At 33.6% G+C, this 23,753-nt stretch overlaps 1 protein-coding gene across 1 annotated transcript in view; it reads right to left on the bottom strand.

The window, feature by feature from the left end:
• Window positions 1–23,753, bottom strand: part of NECAB1 (N-terminal EF-hand calcium binding protein 1) — a 236,118-nt gene that overhangs the window by 197,799 nt on the left and 14,566 nt on the right. Inside the window, exon 3 of the mRNA XM_044658187.1 lies at window positions 2,556–2,664. Within this exon, the coding sequence (XP_044514122.1) occupies window positions 2,556–2,664 (109 nt within the window). The remainder of the gene's footprint in view (window positions 1–2,555; window positions 2,665–23,753) is intronic.

The raw sequence follows: 23,753 nt of genomic DNA, 5'->3' as shown, positions 1-23,753 counted from the left end.
GTCTTTAATGTATAATAATCTATCTCTCCCTGTATTTGTATTCATCATGCCTAAGACAAGGAAAGTCATGCACTGCTTAATAATCTAAAGGTTCAGAAGAGGGAATTTATTTTATTCAATATGATTTCCTCATTTTATAGGCAAGGAAACTGACTCAAATAATTTAGCAAATATGCCCAGTGTCACTAAGGTAATAAATGGCAGAATTGGTATTTGAACCTAGCTCCTCTGATTCCAAATCTAGCACTTCTTCCACTACAACAGCCTGCCTCTAATAATTATTGAAGTGAAGTGAAGTTCTCTTCTAGATATCATTTCCTTTGGTGGAATATCATAAATAGTACCAAAGATTTGGGAACCAATGTAACTAATAGTTACATCCACTCTATGAGGTTTGAGATAGATATAGATATAGATATAGATATAGATATAGATGTCGATGTTTATATAGATAGATATTCAATGTATATACATATATATTAATCACATATGCTGTTTCAATGGTATCTGAATACTCAAATAAACCCATCTAAATCTGGATTTAGACCCCATTAATTCTTTCTCTGGAGATAGATAGCATTTTTCATCACAAGTCTTTTAGGATTGTCTTAGATCATTGTATTACTATGAAAAGCTAAGTCATTCACATCATACAATATTGCTATTACTGTCTACAATGTTCTCCTGGTTCTGTGTACTTCACTTTGCATCATTTGATGTAAATTTTTCCAGGCTTTTCTGAAGTCATTCTATTTATTATTTCTTATAGCACAATAATATTCATCAAAATCATATACCACAGGTTGTTTGACTATTCCAAAAATGAATTTTTTGCCATCAAAAAAAGACTTTCTAGAAATATTTTTGTACAAACAGGTCCTTTAAAAAAATCTCACTAGTAGTGCTATTGCTGGGTCAAAGCACTTGCACATTCTCAATAGCAATTGTATAAGAAGTTGGTGTTTCTTATGAGTTTGAATACATTCATTTACCAAAATTATTTTTTAAACTAGTACATTTTGGACTGAATTGTATCATTTAAAAATTAATTGGTGGGTTGTTCCAAACTAGTGTGGGTAAAATCACTGACTGAAGAAAATCTCAACATTGTAACATATTCAAGTAGAAAGGAAGAAAACATCTGTTAAGTACCTACTATATGCAAAGCATTATGCTAAGTAATCTAAAAATATAATTGCATTTTATTCTTATACAACCCAAAAGGTAAGTGCTACTTATTATACTTATTTTACAGTTGAGGACACCGAGGCAAAGGTTAAGCAACTTCTCTAGGTTCATATGTCTAGATTTGAACACAGATCTTTCTGATTCCAGAGCTATCACTCTATCCATTGTATCTCCTAGCTATTTATACAAAGCCAAAATATTGAGTGATCCAGGAAATAGAAATGGTGATGGAACTAAAAAGATTAATTTAAAATCATGCCCTTTTATAACAGATTTCCCATAATCAATTTCTATCTCAAATAATGTAATTATGTTTTAGATAATCAGGTGAATCAATAGAATAGAGTAAAAAGTATGTTTGACTTGATCAGAAACCTGAATTCAATTCCTCACTCTGTTACACTGGTGTATCTTTGGCCAAATTTAAACTATGAGGATTCATTTCCTCATTTCTAAGATGGAATAGTAATGCAAGATAAGCCTACCTTGCAGGATTGTTGCAAGGAAAATGTTTTGCAAACCTTAGCATTATATAAATGCTAGGTACTATTATAACAAACAAAGAAAAACACATCTCTATATTCTTCTTTTTGCCATTTTTAGTATTTATTAGCATTATTAGAGTATAAATTTTATAGAATAATTTTGAACTCTGTAAAAATAAATAGATGTCCTTAGAAACAAAGTAAAGTGGAGAATATAGATAATCCTAGCAAAAATCTATTTTTGTGCAATTGAAATAGTTTTGTTAAGATAGATATTAGCAAGGACAGCTAGATAGCTCAGTAGATTGAAAGTTAGACCTATAGACAGGAGGTTCTGGTTGAAATCTGACCTCAGACATTTCCTAGCTGTGTAACTCTGAATAAGTCACTTAACACCCATTACCTTTTCTTTTCCACTCTTCTTTCTTGGAACCCATAATCAGTATTAATTCTAAGATAAAAATATAAGAGTTTTTTTTAAAGGGATATAAGAAAAAAAAAGATCCTAATTTTCTATTTCACTTTGCTAATCAGAGTTTGGTTAATGAAAAATTTGTGAAGGAAACAAATTCAGGCCAAAGTGATGTCATCTGGTAATATTCTACTTTCCTATTAATAGCAGGAGTAAACTTGTTTAAATGTTAAAATCTTGCTTTACATTCTTTAAAGGAGGCATATTCTAAACTATACTTCAACCAAGGCAAGAAGATTACTGACAGATATCTTTGTTTTCTGATTCAAAACAAGGTTTTCAGAGCTTTTCAAGCACCAAAATTATGATTTTCTCAGTAGCATAATTATAGGATTAAAACCAGCTGATCAAAGCAAAATTCCTTATTTGTATATTCATTTGCAAACTCCATTGATAAAAGGGCTCCTTACTTGGTATTGTGTGTATCAATGGTATGGAAGAGCTCACGCAATTCTTCCCTACTTAGAACACCATCTGCAAAATAGGCTTTGAATTCTTCAAAGGACAACTTCCCATCATCTGAAATGAAATAAACAAATACAAGGAAATTCAAATCAATGCAATAAACATTTATTAGGTGCCTTGCTACATACTTGGCACTGTAGTAGGTATTGGGAATAGAAAGATGAACAACCACTTGGGACCTGACCTCAGGGAGCTTCTAGGCAAAGAAAATGGAAACAGATGTGAGCAAATATCTTACTTTGTATAAAATGATAAGTGAGGCAAGAATAGAGGTAAAGTCCACTACAGAATTGTGAAGGAGACCATCAATTTTAGTTGGTAGGATCAAGGAGAGCTTGGAGGAGGAATTGCCACTTGAATTGGGTCTTAAACGAGAATTATTTCAGCTGGAAATGACAAGTAAAGTATGGCTTCAAAGTATGTAGGATAGACTAAGAATTCATAGAGGTAGAAAAGGGAGGACAAAATCTGGGAATAGTTAGTATTCTAGTTTGGCTAGAATAGTGGTTCCCAAACTTTTTTGGCCTACTGTCCCCTTTCCAGGAAAAAATTACTTAGCACCCCTGGAAATTAAGTTGGTTTTTTTTTTTCATTTTAATAGCAACTAATAGGAAAGATAAATGCACCTGTGGCCATCACCACTCTCCTGGATCGCTGCAGCACCCACCAGGGGGTGGTGGTGCCCACTTTGGGAATCACTGGGCTAGAATATAATATTTTGAAAAGAGAACAGTATGAAAAAAAGCTTGGAAAAAAGAATTGGAGGCAGACTTCAAAATGTCTTAATTATAAAGTTTAAAGTTTCTCTTTCATCTCATAGACAATAGGAAGCCACTTAATTTTTATAACTTTGAACTAAAATGTAAAGTGTTTGGCATATGTGTGTTGTATGTGTGTATATGTAAACCACTTGGTACACAATGACTTCCATAAAGCCATACCTCCCAAACATTAAGAGCATATATTCAATTTCCTTTATTTCATGTGTAGTTTTGAAGATTTACTGAGAAGCAACATCCCTGAGAACATCTGTGACAAGTATTTATTGTCAGTAAGACAAGCACTAGAACTTTGTATAGTGTTCTTTTGCTATTTTGGCATAATTTGGTGCTATGCTTCAGAGAGACAATTTAATCCTTCCACCACACATTGCATAAAGGTTTAAGTAGTACCTGTCAATAATAATAACAACTCACATTTAGATAGTGTTTTCCTGTTTCCAAAGCATTTTTATCAGATAGCAGGTGGTTAAATCTTCCCTTCTCCCATTAACAACTAGAGGAAATGATACTTGAGGATGTATATGCTGAGGGGAAGAATGAAAGAGATTCTTCTTTTTGTCTTTCTTTTTAAGCATTATTTATTTATTTTTAACATTCATTTAAAAAGTTTGAATTCCAAATCTTTTCCTCACATCCCTTCCCCACCCATTGTGAAAGCAAAAAATGTAATATGAATTATTAATGCAAAATGGTGCAAAACCCAGTTCCATATTAGCCATGTTGCAAATGAAGTGAGAAAAATTAAGTAAAAAATGGTATGTTTCCATCTAAATTTAGATCCTAAATTCTTTCTCTGGAAATGGATAGCATTTTTCATCATAAATCTTGGAATTTCCTTGGATTATAGTGTTGATCAGAATATCTAAGGCATTCACAGTTGATCATACTATATTGCTGTTAATGTGCACAATGTTCTCCTAATTCTGCTCATTTCACTTTGCATTGGTTCTTATAATTCTTCCCAGGTTTTCTGAAACCATCCTGCTCACCATTACTTATAACACAATAGTCGTGGTCTTATAATACAATGTTCAGCTGTTCTCCATTTGATGGACTACCTCTCAGTTTTCAGTTCTTTGCTACCACAAAAAAATGCTATAAATATTTATGTACATATAGGTGCTTTTCCACTTTTATTTCTTTGTAATACAGACCTAGAGTGCTATTCTTGGTCAAAGGATAGGAATAGTTTAATAGCCTTTTAGACATAGTTTTAAATTACTCTTGAGAATTGTTGGATCCTTTCACACCTCTTCCAACTGCGCATTAGTGTTCCATTTGTTCCAAGTCCCCTCCAACATTTGTCATTTTCTTTTTATGTTATATTAGTCATTCTGTTAGATATGAAGTAGTACCTCAGAATTGTTTTAATTTGCATTTCTCTAATCTATAATAATTTAGAGCATTTTCATATGTCTATAGATAGCTTTGATTGCATCTTCTAAAAACTGTTCATATTCTCTGACTATTCATCAATTATGGAATCAATGGAATCACAAATTCTTATAAATTTGACTCAGTTCTCTATACATCTGAGAAATAAGACCTTCATCAGAGAAATTTGCTGTATATTTTCTCTTGGTTCCTTCTAATCTTGATTGCATTGGTTTTGTTTGTGCAAAAATGTAAAAAAAATTTGTTTGTGCAAAAAATTCTGTAATCGGAATTATTCATTTTACATCCCATGATGTACTGTATCTCTGATGTGGCCATGAATTCTTCCATTATCCATGTCTAACAGGTAAAAAAAATATGTTCCCCTAATTTGCTTATGATTTCATGCTTTATTTTTAAATCATGTACCCATTTTGACCTTACCTTGATATACAATGTGTGGAAAGGAAAACTGAATCAAGCTTTTGGCTTTTCAGTCCACTGAGATGGAGCAGACAGTGGTTAGAATGTGAAGGGAGGGACAGTGACAGTTGGAGTGAAAGAATAGGATTGTGAGAAAAACTGTTAACTAAAAGGGTCTTTGCCCTCTGAACTCTGTCGAGTGAGGAGCAAAGTCCTGGAGCTCTAGATCCCAACCTGTGGAAAAGCCTGGCCTCCATTTCCCTTGCCCAGAAGAGAAAGAAGGTTCCTGTTGTTTCAGAGCCTCCATTAGAGGAAGAACAAACAATTATAGCTGCCGAGAAGGGGCTGCCAAGATGGCTTCACTCCAACTTAACTATCCTCTTTTTATGCCACCCCTTAGCATATACTCCATTTGAATGCATACAAACGTGGGATATTGATCTATACTGCTTTCCAATTTTCCCAGAAATTTTTGTCAAATACTGAGTTCTTGTTCCAAAAAGCTGAAATTTGGAGATTTATAAAACACTAGATTATGATAAATCATTTACTACTCTTTAATAGGTACCTACTTTTTTCCACTGATCCATTATTCAATTTCTTAGCCAGTACCATATTGTTTTGATGATTACTGCTTTGTAATAGTTTGAAATCTGGTACAACTAGGCCATTTCCTTCACTTTTTTAATTGAACTTTCTGATGTTCTTGATCTTTTGGTCTTCTAGATGAATTTTTGTCATTATTTTTTCTAGCTCTGTAAAATAATGTTTGTTAGTTTAATGGGTATGGCACTGAATAAGTAAATGAGGTATAATTGTCATTTTTATTACATTGGTTTAGCCTACCCTTGGGCAATTAATATTCCTCTAATTATTTAGCTCTGTCTTTACTTGTGTGAAAAAGGGTTTTGTAATTGTGCTCATGTAAGGACTTGTTTGCCTATTTTCCTAAACAGTTTATGTAGTACTAGAGTTAATTGTTCCTTAAATGTTTGGTAGAATTCACTTCTGAATCCTTCTGGTCTTGGGGGTTCATTTTATGGGATTTCATTGATGACTTGTTCAATTTCTTTTTGTAAGATATATTTATTTAAATATATTATTTCCTCTTTTGTTAACCTGGGTAATTTCTAATTTTGTAAGTATTGGACTATTTCATTTGATTTGTCAGATTTATTGGCAAACATTTGGGGATAATAGTTCCTAATAATTGCTTTGATTTCATCTTCATTGGTGGTGTATTCACCCTTTTCATTTTTGATACTGGTAATTTTCTTTTCTTCTTTCATTCTAATCAAATTGACCAAAGGTTAATCCATTTTAATGTGTTTCTGCCCCCCCCCCATTAAACTAGCTCCTGTTTTTACTTATTAATTCAGTAGTTTTCCTTCCTCAATTTTATTCATCTCTCCTTGATTTTCCAAATTTCTAATGTGGTGTTCAATTGATATTTTAATTTGTTCTTTCCTACTTTTTTAAATTGCATGCCAAATTAATTGATATTTTCTTTCTCTATTTTATTGATATATTTGTTTAGAAATTTGTTTAGAGATTTCCCCCTAAGTATTGCTTTGGCTGTCTCTCATATGTTTTGTTATGTTGTCTCATTGTTGTCATTCTCTTTAGTGATAAATTGTTGATTATTTCTATGATTTGTTCTATGATTTCTGTGATTAATTGGAAATTAAACAGAAACAATGATTAATCATTTCTATTTAGTTTCTAAATGAATTTTAATCTGTGTTTCCATGTCTCTTTTTTGAACATAATTTTATTGCATTACAGCCTAAAAAAGATTCATTTCATATTTCTGCTTTTCTAGATTTGGTTGTGAGATTTCTATGCTCTAATACATGGTCAGTTTTTGTGAAGATACCATGTACAGATGACAAGATAGTTCTTTTCTATTCCCATTCAGTTTTCTGCAGAGGTCTACTATACCTAACTTTTCTAAGATTCTATTCAATTCCTTAATTCAGTGATGGGCAAACTTGTTAAAGAGGGGACCAAAGGAAAGAAAATGCTCATCTGTCAGTCTATTTCTAAGGCAACTCTTTGGAAGTTTCATTGTATTGTATCCTACTCATTGTATTTGACAGATTAGGAATAATATCATGCTGCCCCATAGAACATTTCAGGGGGCTGCATCTGGCCCACAGACCAAAGTTTGCCCATCACTGTCTTAACTTCTTTTTTTCTTATTAATTTTATTGCTAAATTTATCTAATTCTGAGAGGGGAAAGACGAGCTCCTCCTCTAGTATAGTTTTACTGTGTATTTCCTCCTATAATTCATTTAACTTTTTCTTTAAGAGTTCAGATGCTATGCCATTTGGTACATATATTTTTAATATAGATATTACTTCATTGGCTATGGTTTTATTGTTTTTCATTCATTTCAGTTGTTTATCTGACTCTTCACAATTTGGGGTCTTCTTGGAAATTATATTAGAATGGTTTACCATTTCCTTCTCCATTTCATTTAATAGATGAGGAAACTGAGGTAAATATGGTTAAATGATTTGCCCAGATTGCAAAGCTAATTAATGTCTGAGGCCAAATTCCAACTCGTCTTCCTGACTCAAGGGCATGTGCTCTACTTTTTAGTAAAATGCAGTTTCCCTGATTAACTCTTTTAATTAGACAATTAATATTAATTTTTATTAAATTAATTTATAATTTTAAAAATAATCTTTAATTATTTTTCCTTTTGCATTATCTGAGATAATGTGCATTACCCCTGCTTTTTATAACTTCAGCTGAAGCATATTAAATTCTGCTCCGGTTCTTTATTTTTACTCTGTATATGTACTTCTGTTTCAAGTGTGTTTCTTGCAAACAACATTTTGTTGGGTTCTATTTTCTAGCTCATTTTGCTATCTGCTTCTATTTTATGAGTTCATCTCATTCACATTCATGGTTATGATTAGAAACTGTTTAATGTTCTTCCATCCTGTTTTTTCTTGTTTATCCTTCTATCTCTTTTTACCCCATCCTTCCTCAAAAATCTCTTTTGCTTTTGACTATTGCCTCCCTTACTTGGCTTTCCATTCTTTCAGCCCCTCTTCCATGTAATGTCTTTCCCCTACTACTTCCCTGTTGGATAAGTTCTATTTCTATACCCAACTTTGTTTGTTATTCCTTCTTTCAAACAATTCTGATCAGAGTAAGGTTCAAGCATTGCCTACCAACCCCATTCCCCACCCCCATTTCTCCCCTCTATTGCAAAAGCTCTTCCTCATATGTCTTTTTTATGTGAGATAATTATCTTCATTTTTCTTCTCCCTTTCCTTTTCTCCCAGGGCATTCTTCTTTTTCACCTGTTAGTTTTGTTTTGATATATCCATGCTTTCTGTCTGTGTGGTATATCCCTTCTAACTGTCCCAATAATGTTAAAGTTCTTAGGAGTTACCTGTATATATTCGTATAACAGAATATAAAATTTATTGTTATTGAATCTCATGATTTTTCCCCATGTTTACGTTTTTAGTGAGGCAAGATTCTTAAGGTTTTGCCTTCATTTCATAAAGGACTCAACCTAAGCTGTTGTTCTTTTTGGGAGTTGGATTTATATAACTAAATCATCATCATGCTCCAGAGCTGGAGAGAGTTCCAGGAAGAATGACAAGAAATTAGAGACAGAGAAAACAAAACATTTTACTTCTCTAGTAGAGAAAAGCGGACAAAGGCCTCATTTGGGGTACTTTAATTGGCCTATAGGACTTACATTGGGGATTGATCTTTAGTATTTGTAATTCCTCATTTGAGTATTTTTGCTTCATTTCCTCCTCATTTTAATATAACTATATCAATTAGGCAATAAAAGATAATTGAAATCAAAGTTAAAATTATATTTATGTAATGCAGAGCAGAGGATCTGAGAAATTACTTTGTATAGACCTATATATAAATATGCTATCTCCCCTATTAGGATGTGGAAGCTCCTTTGAGGACAGGAACTGTTTAGCTTTTGTCTTTTAATATCCAGTGCCTAGAATACTGCCTTGCTTACTAAATGCTCTTTGAATGAGTTATTTTTTAAAAATAAACTTAAGTTCATGAGATTTTTTTTGTTATATAAATGTCTTTTTTCACATTATGGTGAACATGGAAATATCTATTGCATGTTGGCACATATATAACTTATATCATATTACTTGCCAGTTCAGGGAGGGGGGAAAGAGGGATGGAGAGAATGTGGATCACAAAATGTCAGAAAAAGATTATTTAAAATTGTTTCTACAAATAGTACTCAAAATGTATGCACCAAATGGTATAACATCCAAATTCCTAAAGGAGAAACTGGCAAAGCTCAAGAAGGAAATAGATAGTAAAACCATACTAGTGGGAGATCTAAATATACCTCTTTCAGATCTAGATAAATCAAACCAAAAATAAATAAGAAAGAGATATGAGAGTTGAATGAAATCCTTAAAAAATTGGATTTAATAGATATGTGGAGAAAAATAAATAGGGACAGAAAGGAATACACCTTCTTTTCAGCTGCACATGGTACATTCACAAAGATTGACCATGTAATAGGGCATAGAAATGCTGTAAACAAATGCAAAAGAGTAAAAATAATAAATGTAACCTTCTCAGATCATAATGCAATAAAAATAATAATTAGTAAGGGCACAACAAAAATTAAAAATTAAAAAAATTGTTTCTACAGAAAAATATAATATAAAGAAACATCCTCCCAATAAAATGAATACATTGCCATGCTATCCAATAACTGTACATAATCATCAATGCCAGTAAATTTCTGTATAAATTCAGCTTCAGAGATCTAAGCTAGTATGGCAAATAGAGAAATAAACTAAATAGACAGTGTCATCACTAAACATTTCCAAAAAAGTCTAGATTGACTTAGTATATTTCATTCTGTATCTACACAGCACCAAAACCACAAGTTGAAAACTTAATCAGTAAATAAAAGATTTATTGTATGCCTACTATGTGTTGAGCACTGGATATAAAAAGACAAAAATGAAATAAGAGAATTTGTAGATATGAAGGAAATAGATGTAAGACAATTATGGGAGACAAGGTACTAGCTGGTGGCATAATTCAGAATAACTTTTGTGTAGAAGGTGGCACTTGAGCTGAATCTTAAAGGAAACTGGAACTGGGATTCCAAGAGGGAGAGGTGAGGAAGAAATTGACTCTAAGCATAAGGAACAAGTAGTATAAAGACATAGAGACAGAAGATGAAGATTGTGTAGGTGGTACAATAAGAGGACTGGTTTGGTTGAAAAGTTAGGTTGGGATCAGGTTATCACTCGGAAGGATTTCAAATTCAGACAGAGAAACTTGTATTTGCTAGTAGAGACATTAGGGAGCCACTGGAGTTTAAAGAGCATAGGAGTGACAGGTTTACAATTGTGTTATAGGAAAATAATTGCAGCAATTGTGTGCAGGATAGATTGTTGTACAGCAAAATTTGAAGCAGGAAATAATTAGGAGGCTAGTGAAATATTCTGGATGATAGACGATGAGGATAGTAGTTGGGATAAGAGCAGAGAAAAGGAGACACATGTGAGAGGTATTATGGAGGCAGTATAAATGGAAAGTTAATTTTTCTTTTTAATCATCCTATTTTTTCTTTAACATTCGCATACACAAAACTAGGTGATTGATTGAATTTGCCTTTTTTTCTGAATGTTTTGTTTTCTGTATTTAGCATTGTACAATGGAATTATCACTTTTTTGTCACACAATTTCTCACAATGATCACACAGTTTATCGCTGGCTCTAAAGTCAGAGGGCTTGAGTTTGTTCATATATTTGTTTTTGACAATTGCAATCTGTGTGACCTTGGACAAATTATTTAACCTCCTTAGGCCTCAGTTTCCTCAACTGCAAAACTGAAGGATCCCTTTCAGCTCCAGACCTGTGATCCTGTGAATCTATGTGACACATCCAGCTTTGGGCAAGTAACCTTTCCACCAATCCCATTTAATTCAAGGGTTTCTGTTGCCATGAACTCATACTAAATTCTCTTGCCATATTCTTCCATTTCTGGTTTGCATCTCTATACATGCTGCTTCTAATTGAATAAAAGTGACTTTTAGATAAATCTAGAATAGGTATTGGTCAAATAGAGGAAAAGCAGGGATTAAAACATTTTATCTATTAAAACACAAGAAAAAAGTCTTTTATCTTTGGAACTGTGAAAAATAATCATTGTAACAATTTTAAGAGAGAAATGTTATTTTGGTAGCAAGCCATTAATGGGGGCTCAGGTTAGCTGCGATTGTAGCAATAGGGAGAATGAACTCCCTGGGGAGGAGTCCGAGCTCTATGACAGTACTTTGTAATCACTCTTAAGTTATTCCAGTAACAAAAGGTATATAGTTTCCAATAAAAGTAAAGGCCAACCAGTGCTCAGGAGTTTTGGAAGGGGGGAGGTTAGAGGATTTTTTTTCCTGTGATTAGAAAAGAAAGACCTTGACTTTGAATCCTGCTGACACGGAATATATAAAGACCTGCCTTTAAGACCACGGGATTCCTAAATGTTCTCACACCAGGATGCCATACTTTTTCAACAATTTCTTTTTCATCAATTTCAAGAATTTCAACTATTCTTTCCCTATAGAGTTGCTTTTGATTTTTTATCAGAATAGGATTTAAAAAAAATAAAAAGCACCAGGTTTTAGAAAGGTAAGGAAAAGAGACAGTGGAGATGGACTTTTGTCTTCCTTTGGGTTCCCAAATCTTAGAACAGTGCCTTGTACATGGTAGGCTCTTTATAAATTCTTGTTGACTGTCTGACCTCCTGGTAGAATTTTACATTAATGACATATCTGTGAATTACTTATTAAAAGATTTATTTCATGTGGCAACTGGGTAGCTCACTAGATTTTGTACTTGACCTAGAGACAGGAGATCATGGGTTCAAATGTGACCTTGGGCACTTCATAGCTGTGTGACCCTGGGAAAGTCACTTAACCCCCATTGCCTAGCCCTTTCCACCCTTCTAACTTGGAACATAGTGATTCTAAGATAGAAGGTAAGGAATTTAATAAATTATTTATTTCACATTCAACTCTGGTCACATTTTTCCTGTGTGCAGCATCATTAAATCTTGACTGATACCCCAATTCAATAACAAAATATCATGATGGTCAACTTGCTGCAGGATAGAGTATTACTTTGATTACTATGGAGCAAAGGTTTTGGGATTTCTTAGCTTTCAAATTGTCAATGAATAAACATTTAATAAAGACTTTCACATATCTGGCACTGTTCTAGAGACAGAGGATAAAGAAACAAAAATGAGACCTGCTTCTTAAGGAACTTATATTCATTTGTTGGAGAAAAGATAGATGTACACATATAAGTATGTTTTTAAAATCTTTAAACTAAATACAATTTAATTTAGGGAATAGGGAATAGTTGGGGGATTCAGGAAAGGCCTCGTTTGTTATTAGAGCTCTTAATCCACGGGACCTTTCTTCTTCTATTCTTTACCCCAATTATCCTTGCCTTATGCCTATATCTAATCTATATCACATATATATATATATATAATCTATATCTATATCCTTGCCTTTTGCTAATATCTAATATCAAAGAAACATAGAATCTTAGAATATTATGATGAGGAGGAAAGGAAAAACTATTTATTTACTCTTTAAACCTTTATTTACTTTTTTAGTAGCAAGTATATGACACAAGACAAGGGCTAGGCAATTGTGGTTAAGTGACTTTCCCAGGGACACACAACTAGGATGTCTGAGGGCAGATTTGAACCCAGGTACTCCTGACTCCAGGTCTGGTGCTCTATCCATTGTGCTACCTTTCTGCCCTTGGAACAAGTATTTAAGTTCCTATTATTTGCTAGGCACTGTGATAAATTCTTTACACATATTTCTTTTGATCTTCGCAACAACCCTATTTGGTAGGTGCTATTTTATCCCCATTTTACAAGTGAAGAAATTAAAGCAGACAGAGCCTTATTGACTTTCCCAGGGTGTCACATGTAGTAAATGTCCAAGACCAGATTTAATTCAAGTCTTTTTGACTCCAGGTTCAGTATGCTATCCACTGGAACTATCTAGTTGCCTAAATTTATATGATTTCTTCACGTTGTGCTTCATAATTATATTTTTTGTGTAATAAAATCATGGTACTTGCAAACAGGCCTTTAAACATCATAGTTTAATTTCTTTTTCACTTTGGATTATCACAAATATTAGAGCAATAATCTCTAATGGAAGCTATTTGAGCAATAATCTCAGTGGGAGGTTTAAGTTTCTAATAGCTATCTTCTTAGTAAGCATTCTAATGGATTGTCCTTTTAAAAACACTGGCTTCCCTTTAGTGTATTATTTTTTTTATAATGTTGAATACTTAAATACTATCACTTATCAAGATCACAATGCTAACATTTTATTATCTTTAAAATATTAATATTAACCAAGTACAAAATATAGAATGTTAGAAATCATTATTTCATAAGCATCATTGAGTAATACGCAAAAAACTGATTTTGTACTTTGTCTTCGTTGGGGAATATTTTAAGGCTTCATTGAGAAGGCTTACTATAGCTCCTATGGTAGTTTATAATGCAAATACCTGAAGTAATGTATGAAATGGGAAATTAAGATGAGGAAATGGGAAGTCCCAATGTTGGGCAGACAAAAATAATGAAAGCCAGGCCAGATGAGATATGGGGGCAAAAGACATGCCCCCAGAAATACTAATACAGTAAAGTTAGGATGCTAAAGAATTTGCAGTACTATGCATTTATGTTGGTTCATTTGGATTGCATGTATTTATATGTATATGCCAAGGTGAAAAGATAATTCAGGAAGGGAAAAGTTCCAAGTTATGGCTGCACTTTTACTCTAATCAAATAGTTTGGGAATATTTAGCGAAATATAGGTTCTATTCAATTCAAGGTTAACAGGGGTATAGAATTTCCATTATTGATTCTGTTGTCCAAACTGAAGTCATTTGTGCTGATGCGTAGTTATTGTTCTGTCATTTTCAGTCATATTTGAACCTTCATGACCCCATTTGGGGTTTTCTTAGAAGAGATTCTAGAGTGGTTTGCCATTCCTACTCCAGCTCACTTTACAGATGAAGAAACTGAGGCAAACATGGTAAAGTGACTTGCTAAGGGTCACATGGCTAGTAGCTGAGGTCACTTTGACTTCAGGAAGATAAGTCTTCCTGACTATGCTTGGCACTCCATCCATTGTGCCACCCACCTGCCCTTTACACTGATTCAGTTTAAGGATATAAGAATAAAGTGAGTACAGACTATATTGACAGTTTATGCCCAGACTGAAGAAAACAAATATTGAAGGTATACCCAAGCTTCATAAAAACAATTTGCATAGATAATCATTTTATAAGGGTTTATGAAGCCATTTTCCCATAAATTTTAAAGAAGGAAGGATTATTGTAATAACCTGCTGATTGGTATTCCTGCCACATGTCTTCCCATTCTCTTTGCAGGTGCCAAAGTTATCTTAAAATGCAAATCTGAACATGCTATACCTCCACCTCCACTCTATAAATTCCAGTGGCTCCCTATCATCTCCAGGATCATGCATAAATTTTCTGATTGGCAAGCAAAGCCCTTTGTAATTTATGCATCATGGGGGTAGGGAGGCTTTCAAATCTTCTTACACTTTAATACTCTATCTCCCTTCATGTGCTCTGCTTTGAAATCCTTGCTGTTCCTTCTAGAAAATACTCTATCTCTGGCCTCTGAACATTTTCTTTGACTGTCCTTCATGCCTGGAATGTTCTCCCTCATCATTTCTATCTACCTCCTGGCTTTTTCTAGTCTCAGCTAAAATCCCATCTCCTGCAGGAAGCTTTTCCTGATCCCATTAATTCTAATTCCCTTTCTCTGTTGATTAGTTCCAATTTATTCCATACTACACCATCCATCTGCCTTTAATAATACAGGTTTTATCAGATAGTTAAATGCCTTGAATAGATTCTGGGATGGGGAGGCAGGAAGATCTGACTTTGAATCTTGAGCCTCACACACACTTCCTATCTGTATAATGCTAAGGAAGTCATTTAACATCTACCAGTCTCAATATCCTAATCTGAAAATGAAAATAATAATGGATGAATAGTGGTTGTGAGGATCAAATGAACTAACATATGATATCTAAAGTATTTTGCAACATTAAAGTGCTATTCAAAGAAACAGGCTCTGAAAGATTAAGTGAATTGTCAATGATCACGCAACTAGTAAATAGAAAAAGTAGAATTCAAACCAAGAGCTTGTGATCACAACGTCCTTGCCTCTTCTACTTTACTTCCCTTTTGTGATGCCCATTTGCTTTTTTTGTATCCTATTCCTAGGGGTTCCTTTTGTAAGTCCACATAGCAGGAGTTGCTCAATGTGGGAAGAGTTATCACCAAAGAAGGATTAAGCATGAATGTGATATACTAAAGGACAAAGAAAACTTTGACTTGGAGGATACCATACACCACCTAGTGAATAGACTTCTCTAACAATAGTATTTCCTTTGGATTAGGATGTGGAGACTTTCCTGCTAATTCCCTTGCTATAATTTGTCAAAGATCTTATCTCTGAGAGAACTGTGTGTCTATCATTATGCAGGCACTCTAGAGGAATACCTACTCTTTCTTACCAAGCATCTGCTGTGCTAATGCAGACTTCAGTTTTTGAGAGGGCCATTAAGAGAGGTAAATTGTTTTGGAGGTATCAACCCAGAATAACCAGATGATGCAGTACAGAGAGCATGCTGGTTATTGAGTCAGGAAGATCTGAGTTCAAAATTAGTTTCAGATACTTACTCACTGTCTGACCATGGACAAGTCACTATTTTTGCCTCAGTTTCTTCCACTGTGATATTGAGATAATAATAGTACCTACCTCTCAGAGTTGTGATGATCAAATGAAATGAGATTTTTAAAGGGCTTAACAAAGTACCTAGCACATATTAGGTACTTAATATTTAAAAAAAAACAAAACTGATCATTATTGATAGTTATATGCCCTGCTTACTCACACTGAAAAAAAATTCCAGGTCAACCATGACTACTTGAATTTTGGGGTGCAAATTAAGATTCAGAACTCAGAAAAAGTACCCAGAATAACTCAACTGAAGTTTCAATGATTGTTTTAAGTGACAAAATCTTTCTTAAATGATTAACATTTATGATATAGGATTAATAGAACAAAAATGCTACCAAAGTTAATTTACAGATATGATAATTTATTAACCAAACCATGAAATGAATATTTTGCCAAGTAAGATACAAAAATCACAAAAATCTATTTGAGGGAACAAGAGATTTAGCATATCAAGAGAAATAATGAAAACTATAAAAATGAAAGGGGTACAACCTTTCTACATCTCAAACTACATGTTAGCAATCATTAAAACTACTTAGCATGAGTTATAAAATAGAGAAGCATATCAGTGGAACAGAAAAGACAAGGAAAAATCAGAGAGAGCTCAACTCAATAACTTAATTCTCATTTAACCTAAAAACAGGTGACCTGGGAAAGAAATAGTTCCCTATTTAAAATGAATTTCTAAGAAAATTGGAAGCAGCCTTTCAGAATTTGGTTTAAACCATTATCTTACAATTAATAAGCATCTGTCATGTAAATTTTAAAGATTGAGCCATAAAAAAGAAAAGTAGATCATATACGTATTATACATGTGTGTAGTGGATGAATTCTTAACCAAAAAGGGACAAAGGCATTTACAAAAGCCAATCAGATGTCCCAAAGTGTTACAGAGCTCTTTTTACTCTCATACTTTGAATCGTAAGCAATACATAATATATTATTTCAACTCCATTAGTTCTTGAGCATATTCATGGAGAACTGGGAACAAATTTGGTTATGAGTTTCTTGTTTATCTCTGTTAAGGTTGATTAGAGAAGCTATGTAAAGCTAACAATTTTCACGGTTTTCTACTTTTGGCAGAAAAGCAACACTTTTGGAGTGTGAAAACTAATTTTGCATTTTAAAAAAAACATTAAGGGAAAAAAGAGAATGTTTTCTTTTTTCTCTGAAAATATATTTTGTTTGACTTTTTGGAAGCCAATTTGTGTTTATGTGTTTTTTCTTTACTGTTTTGCACTGGTGACAAATTACTTTTCAAAAAGATTCTTATGGGGGGGGGCAGCTGGGTAGCTCAGTGGATTGAGAGCCAGGCCTAGAGATGGGAGGTCCTAGGTTCAAATCTGGCCTCAGCCACTTCCCAGCTGTGTGACCCTGGGCAAGTCACTTGACCCCCATTGCCCACCCTTACCACTCTTCCACCTATGAGACAATACACCGAAAGTTAAGGGTTTAAAAAAATAAATAAATAAAAGATTCTTATCATGATTTCATTTCTTGGAACATATATGCTTTATATTAGTTGTGTCTGTGATTGGATAGCCTGTTGGAAGGACAGGAACAGCGTAAGTTCAACCAGTACCATTCAAATAGTGCCAGGAAAGATGTTTCACAAGCTCGTCATCACTTTATCACCATTCTGGTCCATTCTCTTTCTTAGTGAGACTAGGCACACTCTGGACCCAGATAAATGCCTATCGATCAATATTTATTAAGCACCTGCTATGTGCCAGACACTATGCTTAGACATTCCTTGCAATGAAAACAAAAGCAGAGAAGACTAAATGTCAGGTGGCATTTTTATTACACTATACATTTCAGTCTAAGCCAGTATCTCTCCTGTACACATTCCTCTGACTTCTATCACAACCTGTATTTTTCTCTATCATATGTCATCACATTTTCTCACACTGACCAAATGTATCAAATCATATATGCTAGATACTTTCATGCTCTCTGGGATTCTTAAGTGTTTTCGTAGAATTGTTAGCATAATAAACCATTTCACATATCAGTTAATATCCACAACAATGGAGTTTCAAAGAAAATATAGCCCATAGTAAAGAGTGCATTGTCTGTAGATCTCTCTGCCTCCCAAATTCATACTGCCTCAATTTTTCATTGCTATGGTTCACTATTAAGTTCTCTTGTGTGATAAATTATGAGTCCCTAAGTTTTCTTAATTCTCACAAACAGCATGCTGACTTGACTTGAAAGAGCAAAGAATTGTGAGATACACGTCTTTTAGTATATTGCTGAACCTTTTTTCTAGATTCAATTCATTAACTTTCATCTCAAGGACTTTTGAAAATTTATTGGGCTTAGATTTTTTCAGACATATTTATGTCATTTTACTCCTGAGCTGCAGCTGATCATGTTAGATGGGACCTTAAAACATTTGTTAAACCATCTATTTGCTTCCAAGACAAATGTTTAATGAAGATTTTGGTCTCTTCCTATCTACACTTTTAATATATAATTGGCAAATTATTGTTGAAGAACATTATCAGTTTGTCCATGCAAGAATAAAAAATAAAGAGTACACTCTTGTCGTTAAAATGGCCTTAAACTCCTCAAATACTAAAGTAACTCTTTTAAAATCCAATCATTTTATCGTAGGTGGTCAAAATAATTTCCTGATCATAAGTGAAACACATTTTAATTGGAAAAATTAATTCTTTTAGATTACAATAGGATAATATGCATATTGCTGCTTCAGGATTTTTATGCATTATGGAGAGCATATCTGAGTCGTTTTCCTATGGCTATATTAGCAAGTAGTCAGCACCATGGCCAGTATCAAGCTGAAAGATGTTGGCTAATTCAGCACTGAGGCAATGGATAGCATCAAAGTACTTTAATGACTTGAGATATTTAAGTAAGAAGAAGCCCTGTTACTAGTCCTGATGAATTTAATTTGGCTTGCTAACTTTTGTTCATGAGTGTTTGGATTATTTTCAAGCTGCTGTCTGTTCTGCAGCTTCATGGCTCTGACCCGACGGGGATGGGCCAGTATAATGGATTCCTCAGCAGGCAGGCACTTAGAGATTCCTAACAGGAGAGGGTCCAAGCCCACTGAATCCTTTGTCTATCTTTAGGTGTTAAGTATGGCTAAGATGGTATGGCTGCCAATGGTTATAGATAGCTTAAGTTGTCAGGGGATGAATCAAAGGATGAGGATGAATCTCCCTCACAGCAGAGAGATTCTCCCAACTGCCAATCTGGACATTATGGAGGTTCTTCTGAAGTTGATGGACCTGAACAGCTGGAAGACTTCAGTTTCTTCAACAGGTAACTTTAATTAGCTAATGAAGGTATAACTTGATGGCATGGGGAACTAGGAATGAAGGGGAAGGATTGAGGATTCAGGAAAATTTAAGACTAAATCTAATGAGTGAGGAATAGGCCATTCCCCACAGGGAAACCTCTAATGGAATTCTCACTCAGCTTGTTTACAGCTTCTGCCTGCTAGCTGATGGATAACAATGCTAGCTAAACCAGATGAAAGCAAGTAGCTATTGCTTTTTCATAGATGACTTGTTGAAGTTGTTGTTGATATTGGTTGATAATGATGTATAAATATAAACTGCAGAGTGCAAGCTATGACAGGTATTGATCTAAGTTGCTAGACCCAGCACTGTGGATCAGGCTAACACAATCCTAGTGAAGTTTCTAGGGTTTAAATGGAAAGCTACCTAACCTCCCTTCTACCCTTTCCACCCAAAACTCAGGATTGAGTTGGTTTGCCTGGGTGTCACGTCCTTTTTATAGAGCTGGTCCAATGGTCTTTCAACTGTCACATGCCTTCTTTGGGTGTTCTAAAATCTGAACCCCATCTTGATACAGTTTGTAGAAGATGGCTACTTGCAAAAGATAATTACATGAGTCACTGGGAAAACAGGTTGTATAGCGGTGGGATGTAGGGCTTGGGAAAGGCACATTGTCTAGGTAATTTGAAGTATAATTTTCCTGCTCTGAGTGTGTTTCTCTTCTGCAGTGTGATAACCTTCAGGAAAGTATTTGGAGGTTATAGGCATACCCATGTATCTTTTCAGGAGATGTCTGATGAGTCATGGAAACAATGTCTCCACATGATGAGGAATCAGTATTTGGAAAGATTTTGATTCTGTATGAGATTTTTGAGAAATAGGTTCAGTTGCATGTCTGATAACTTTTTAAATGCTTAAGAGACTTTTATGCCTAAGGAGAAAATAAATCATACTTGAATATTCTTAGTTTCAAAAGATAAATTCTTTTAAAATATTTTGATATACTAAAAGCACTTAATAAGAATAGCAATGATTACTTAAATAAATACATCTTTACCATAACTCAAAGAATCAGTTCATTTTATAGATTATCTATAGTTGTTGACCATAGATGACCAAAGACATTAACATTAAAGAAAGAATCCAGGTAAATAAATCATTAATGTGAAATATTTCATTTAATGTATGATACAAGAAGACATGATATGTATTATATATAAAATGTATAATTGTAATAATGTATAATTAATAACTCTATGGATTCTATTTTCTTTCCCATGGCCTGGCCTTTTATAAAGACATTCTCCAGAAATTTTATAAATGCATATACTATTTCAAAATTGAAACAAAAAAGCCATCCTCTACAAATAACTAAAGGCACTTTGAGATATATTTATATATTTCCCTATCTTATAATATAAAAGAAGATAAACAAAAGTAATGCTATTATAACTAATCACTAGTGATAGTTTTTCACCTCTCCAATAGGTTTTTCCTCCATGTCACATAATTTTTAGAACCAATTTTATATTCGTTACCTAAACATACTGTATATGTCCTTTGTATCCTTTTATTTTGTTATCACCAATTATTCTACCCATAAGTAATTTAGGCATTGATATTCTATTGCAAAATGATTAAATATTCATAAAAACTATTTGCAAATGCAAAAATCTTTGAATGCATGGTTTGGACATAGATTTTTTTCATGTTTTTGTACACTCATTTAAATTATGAAATCAACCTTATCCTTTTTGCTTCCAATTGCCAGAATGTGGTAAAGTTTATGAAACTATTTTAAGTGTGAATGTATTGCTTTTTAAAGAGCCCAAACTTGGTCTCTCAGGCTATGTACTAGATTAGAAAAAAACTGCAGCGTTTTTAAAGATCACATACTCTGCACTTGAATATTTAAAGAGGAGGAAATGGTCTAGTTGTTTTAAATTAAGAAGTGGCTATCATGAACATTTATACAATGTTTCATTTCTAGTTTCCAAAGAATTCAATAATCTGATTTAAGAATGCTTATTTTTTTCTATATTAAGGCAGTTCCCCACCACACCACCCTACCTCACCCCTTTTCATATTTTTTAATCCTCAGGATTTCAAGCTCTGTGTTTATAGAGTGAATAGATAGCAGATAAAAAATGAATAAGCAAAGAGATAGAGTGGAAGAGAGCAAATAGGTGGTAAGAAATACTTTAGAAATGTACATAGTCTAATACCAAGAAATGACACTGATTAAATGAATCAAAATGTTCAAACCAGAAGTCAAGATACCTGAAGTTTGATCATAGATAAGTCACTTAAACTCAATGAGTCTTAGTTTCTTTATAAAATGAAGATAATAATACATAAGGTAAATATTTCACAGTGTTATTATAATGGTTAAATGAAATAACACACATAAACCACTTTGAAAACTTTAGAGTACTATATGAACTTAATTCTTTTTGTTGTAGCATTCATTAACTTGCCATATGCAAAAATAGGCTAGTCTCCTGATATCTGAGAGTCAATGGAGTGCTGGGCCTAAAATAATTTAAGAAATCTTTCTGAGTTCAAATCTGGCTTGAGGCTTTTAGTACCTGGGTGACAACTCTAAGAGTCTCAATTTCCTTATCTGTAAAATGAGCTGGAGAAGGAAATGGAAAACTACTCCAGTATCTTTGCCAAGAAAACTTCAAATGGTGTCATGAAGTGCTGGATATGACTGAAAAACAACTAAACAACAAATTATGTTACTTACCTTACAAGGAGTTGTGAATTGAGTAAACTATCAATTTGTATAGGGAACATTGAATAATAAATTTAGGGACAGAAAAGTTCTAAGACTTTATTCATCGTGATCATGATCATGATTGTCACTTCATTCTCCTCATCTAATCCTTATTAGATAAAGTTTTAGCCAAGTCACTATACTGGTTTTATTCTTTTATTTTTAGTGTGGTTGTATAAATTAATAAAATAATGAATTATTGTAATTGTAAGTGTTTGAATCAATTAAACGTGTTTATTACACTCTCTCAATGTATCAGACATTGTGTTAAACATTGGGAATATAATGAAAAACATAAAGAGACTGTGCTACAAGGATCTCACAAGGTGGGAGTGTGTGAGGGAGGGGAAAACACACAAATATCTAAGAACATACAAGATCTATGCAGTGTAAATGGGAGGTGATCTCAGAGGAAAGGTAGTAGTAGTTGAGGGCACTACTGATGCAAAAGGTTGGAAATTGGTACAGAATTGAAGAAAATCAGGGAAACTAAGAAATGCAAATAAGAATGGAGAATATTCCAGTTTATGGGGATGGCCAATACAGAAGCATGGAGGCAGCAAATGGAGTGTCATGTGAGAGAAATAGTAAATAAGTCAGTGTAGCTAGATCTTAGAGTACATGGAGAAAACTAAAGTATAAGAAGATTACAAAAGTATGAAAAGCCCAAGTTGTGAAGAACTTTCAGAGAGAATCTGGTATATTCTACTAGAAATAATAAGAAACTGGAGTTTATTGAGCAGGACAGTAGCATCATCGGACTTTGTTGCTGTTGTTCAGTCATTTTTCAATCATGTCCAACTCTTCATGATCCCATTTGAGGTTTTCTTGGCAAAGATACTGGAGTGATTTTCCATTTATTTCCTTCTCCCCCCTCATTTTATAGATGAGAAAACTGATGCATAGTTAAGTGCCTTGCTCAGCTAGCAACTAACTGTGGCTAGATTTGAACTCAGGAAGATGAATTTTCTTCACTCCAGGCTTGGCACTCTATCCACTGCAACACTTAGCTTGCCCCATCATCAGACTTAGGTTTTAGAAAAATCACTTAAGTAGTTAAAAGAAAGGTGGATTGGTGTGGTGAGAAATAAAGCAGGAAGATTAGTTAGAAAACTATTGCAATCGTTGAGGCAAGAGATAATGAAGGCCTTAAGCACAGGTTCTCATCATTCACTTTAAGTTATATTACTTTGTTTTTATATCACTTTTTGAGTATACTTTCCTCTTTATACCTAGTGATCTTTATGAACTTTTCCTTCATAAAAATATATAAAAGGAAAAAATAAGAAAATAGAAGGAATAATCCAATGTCAAACATTATATGTCTGACAGTGTGCAAAATATTTCACATCCATATACCTCCATGTGTTCAACAAAAGTTTTCTCATCTATGTACTGTCTGTATAATTACTCAGTGTTCATTTTAGTTTTATTGTTTTTTATTCAATTGTAATTACTGTGTGTACTATTTTTCTATATTAGTTTTCTTCCCAGCATTACTTTATGTATTGTCTCATGCCTCTCCGAACTTCTTATACTCATCATTTCTTATAGAACAATAATAATGATTATTATATTCACAATACAAAGTGCAATTAATTTATTTATTCTCAATTGATGAGCATCTACTTTGCTGCCAGTTATTCTGCTTCTCAAAAG

Source organism: Gracilinanus agilis, chromosome 1 (assembly GCF_016433145.1).
Source record: "Gracilinanus agilis isolate LMUSP501 chromosome 1, AgileGrace, whole genome shotgun sequence".
NCBI lineage: Eukaryota > Metazoa > Chordata > Mammalia > Didelphimorphia > Didelphidae > Gracilinanus > Gracilinanus agilis.
Note: the sequence above shows the minus strand (reverse complement) of the source record. Positions and strands in the feature narration are given on the sequence as shown.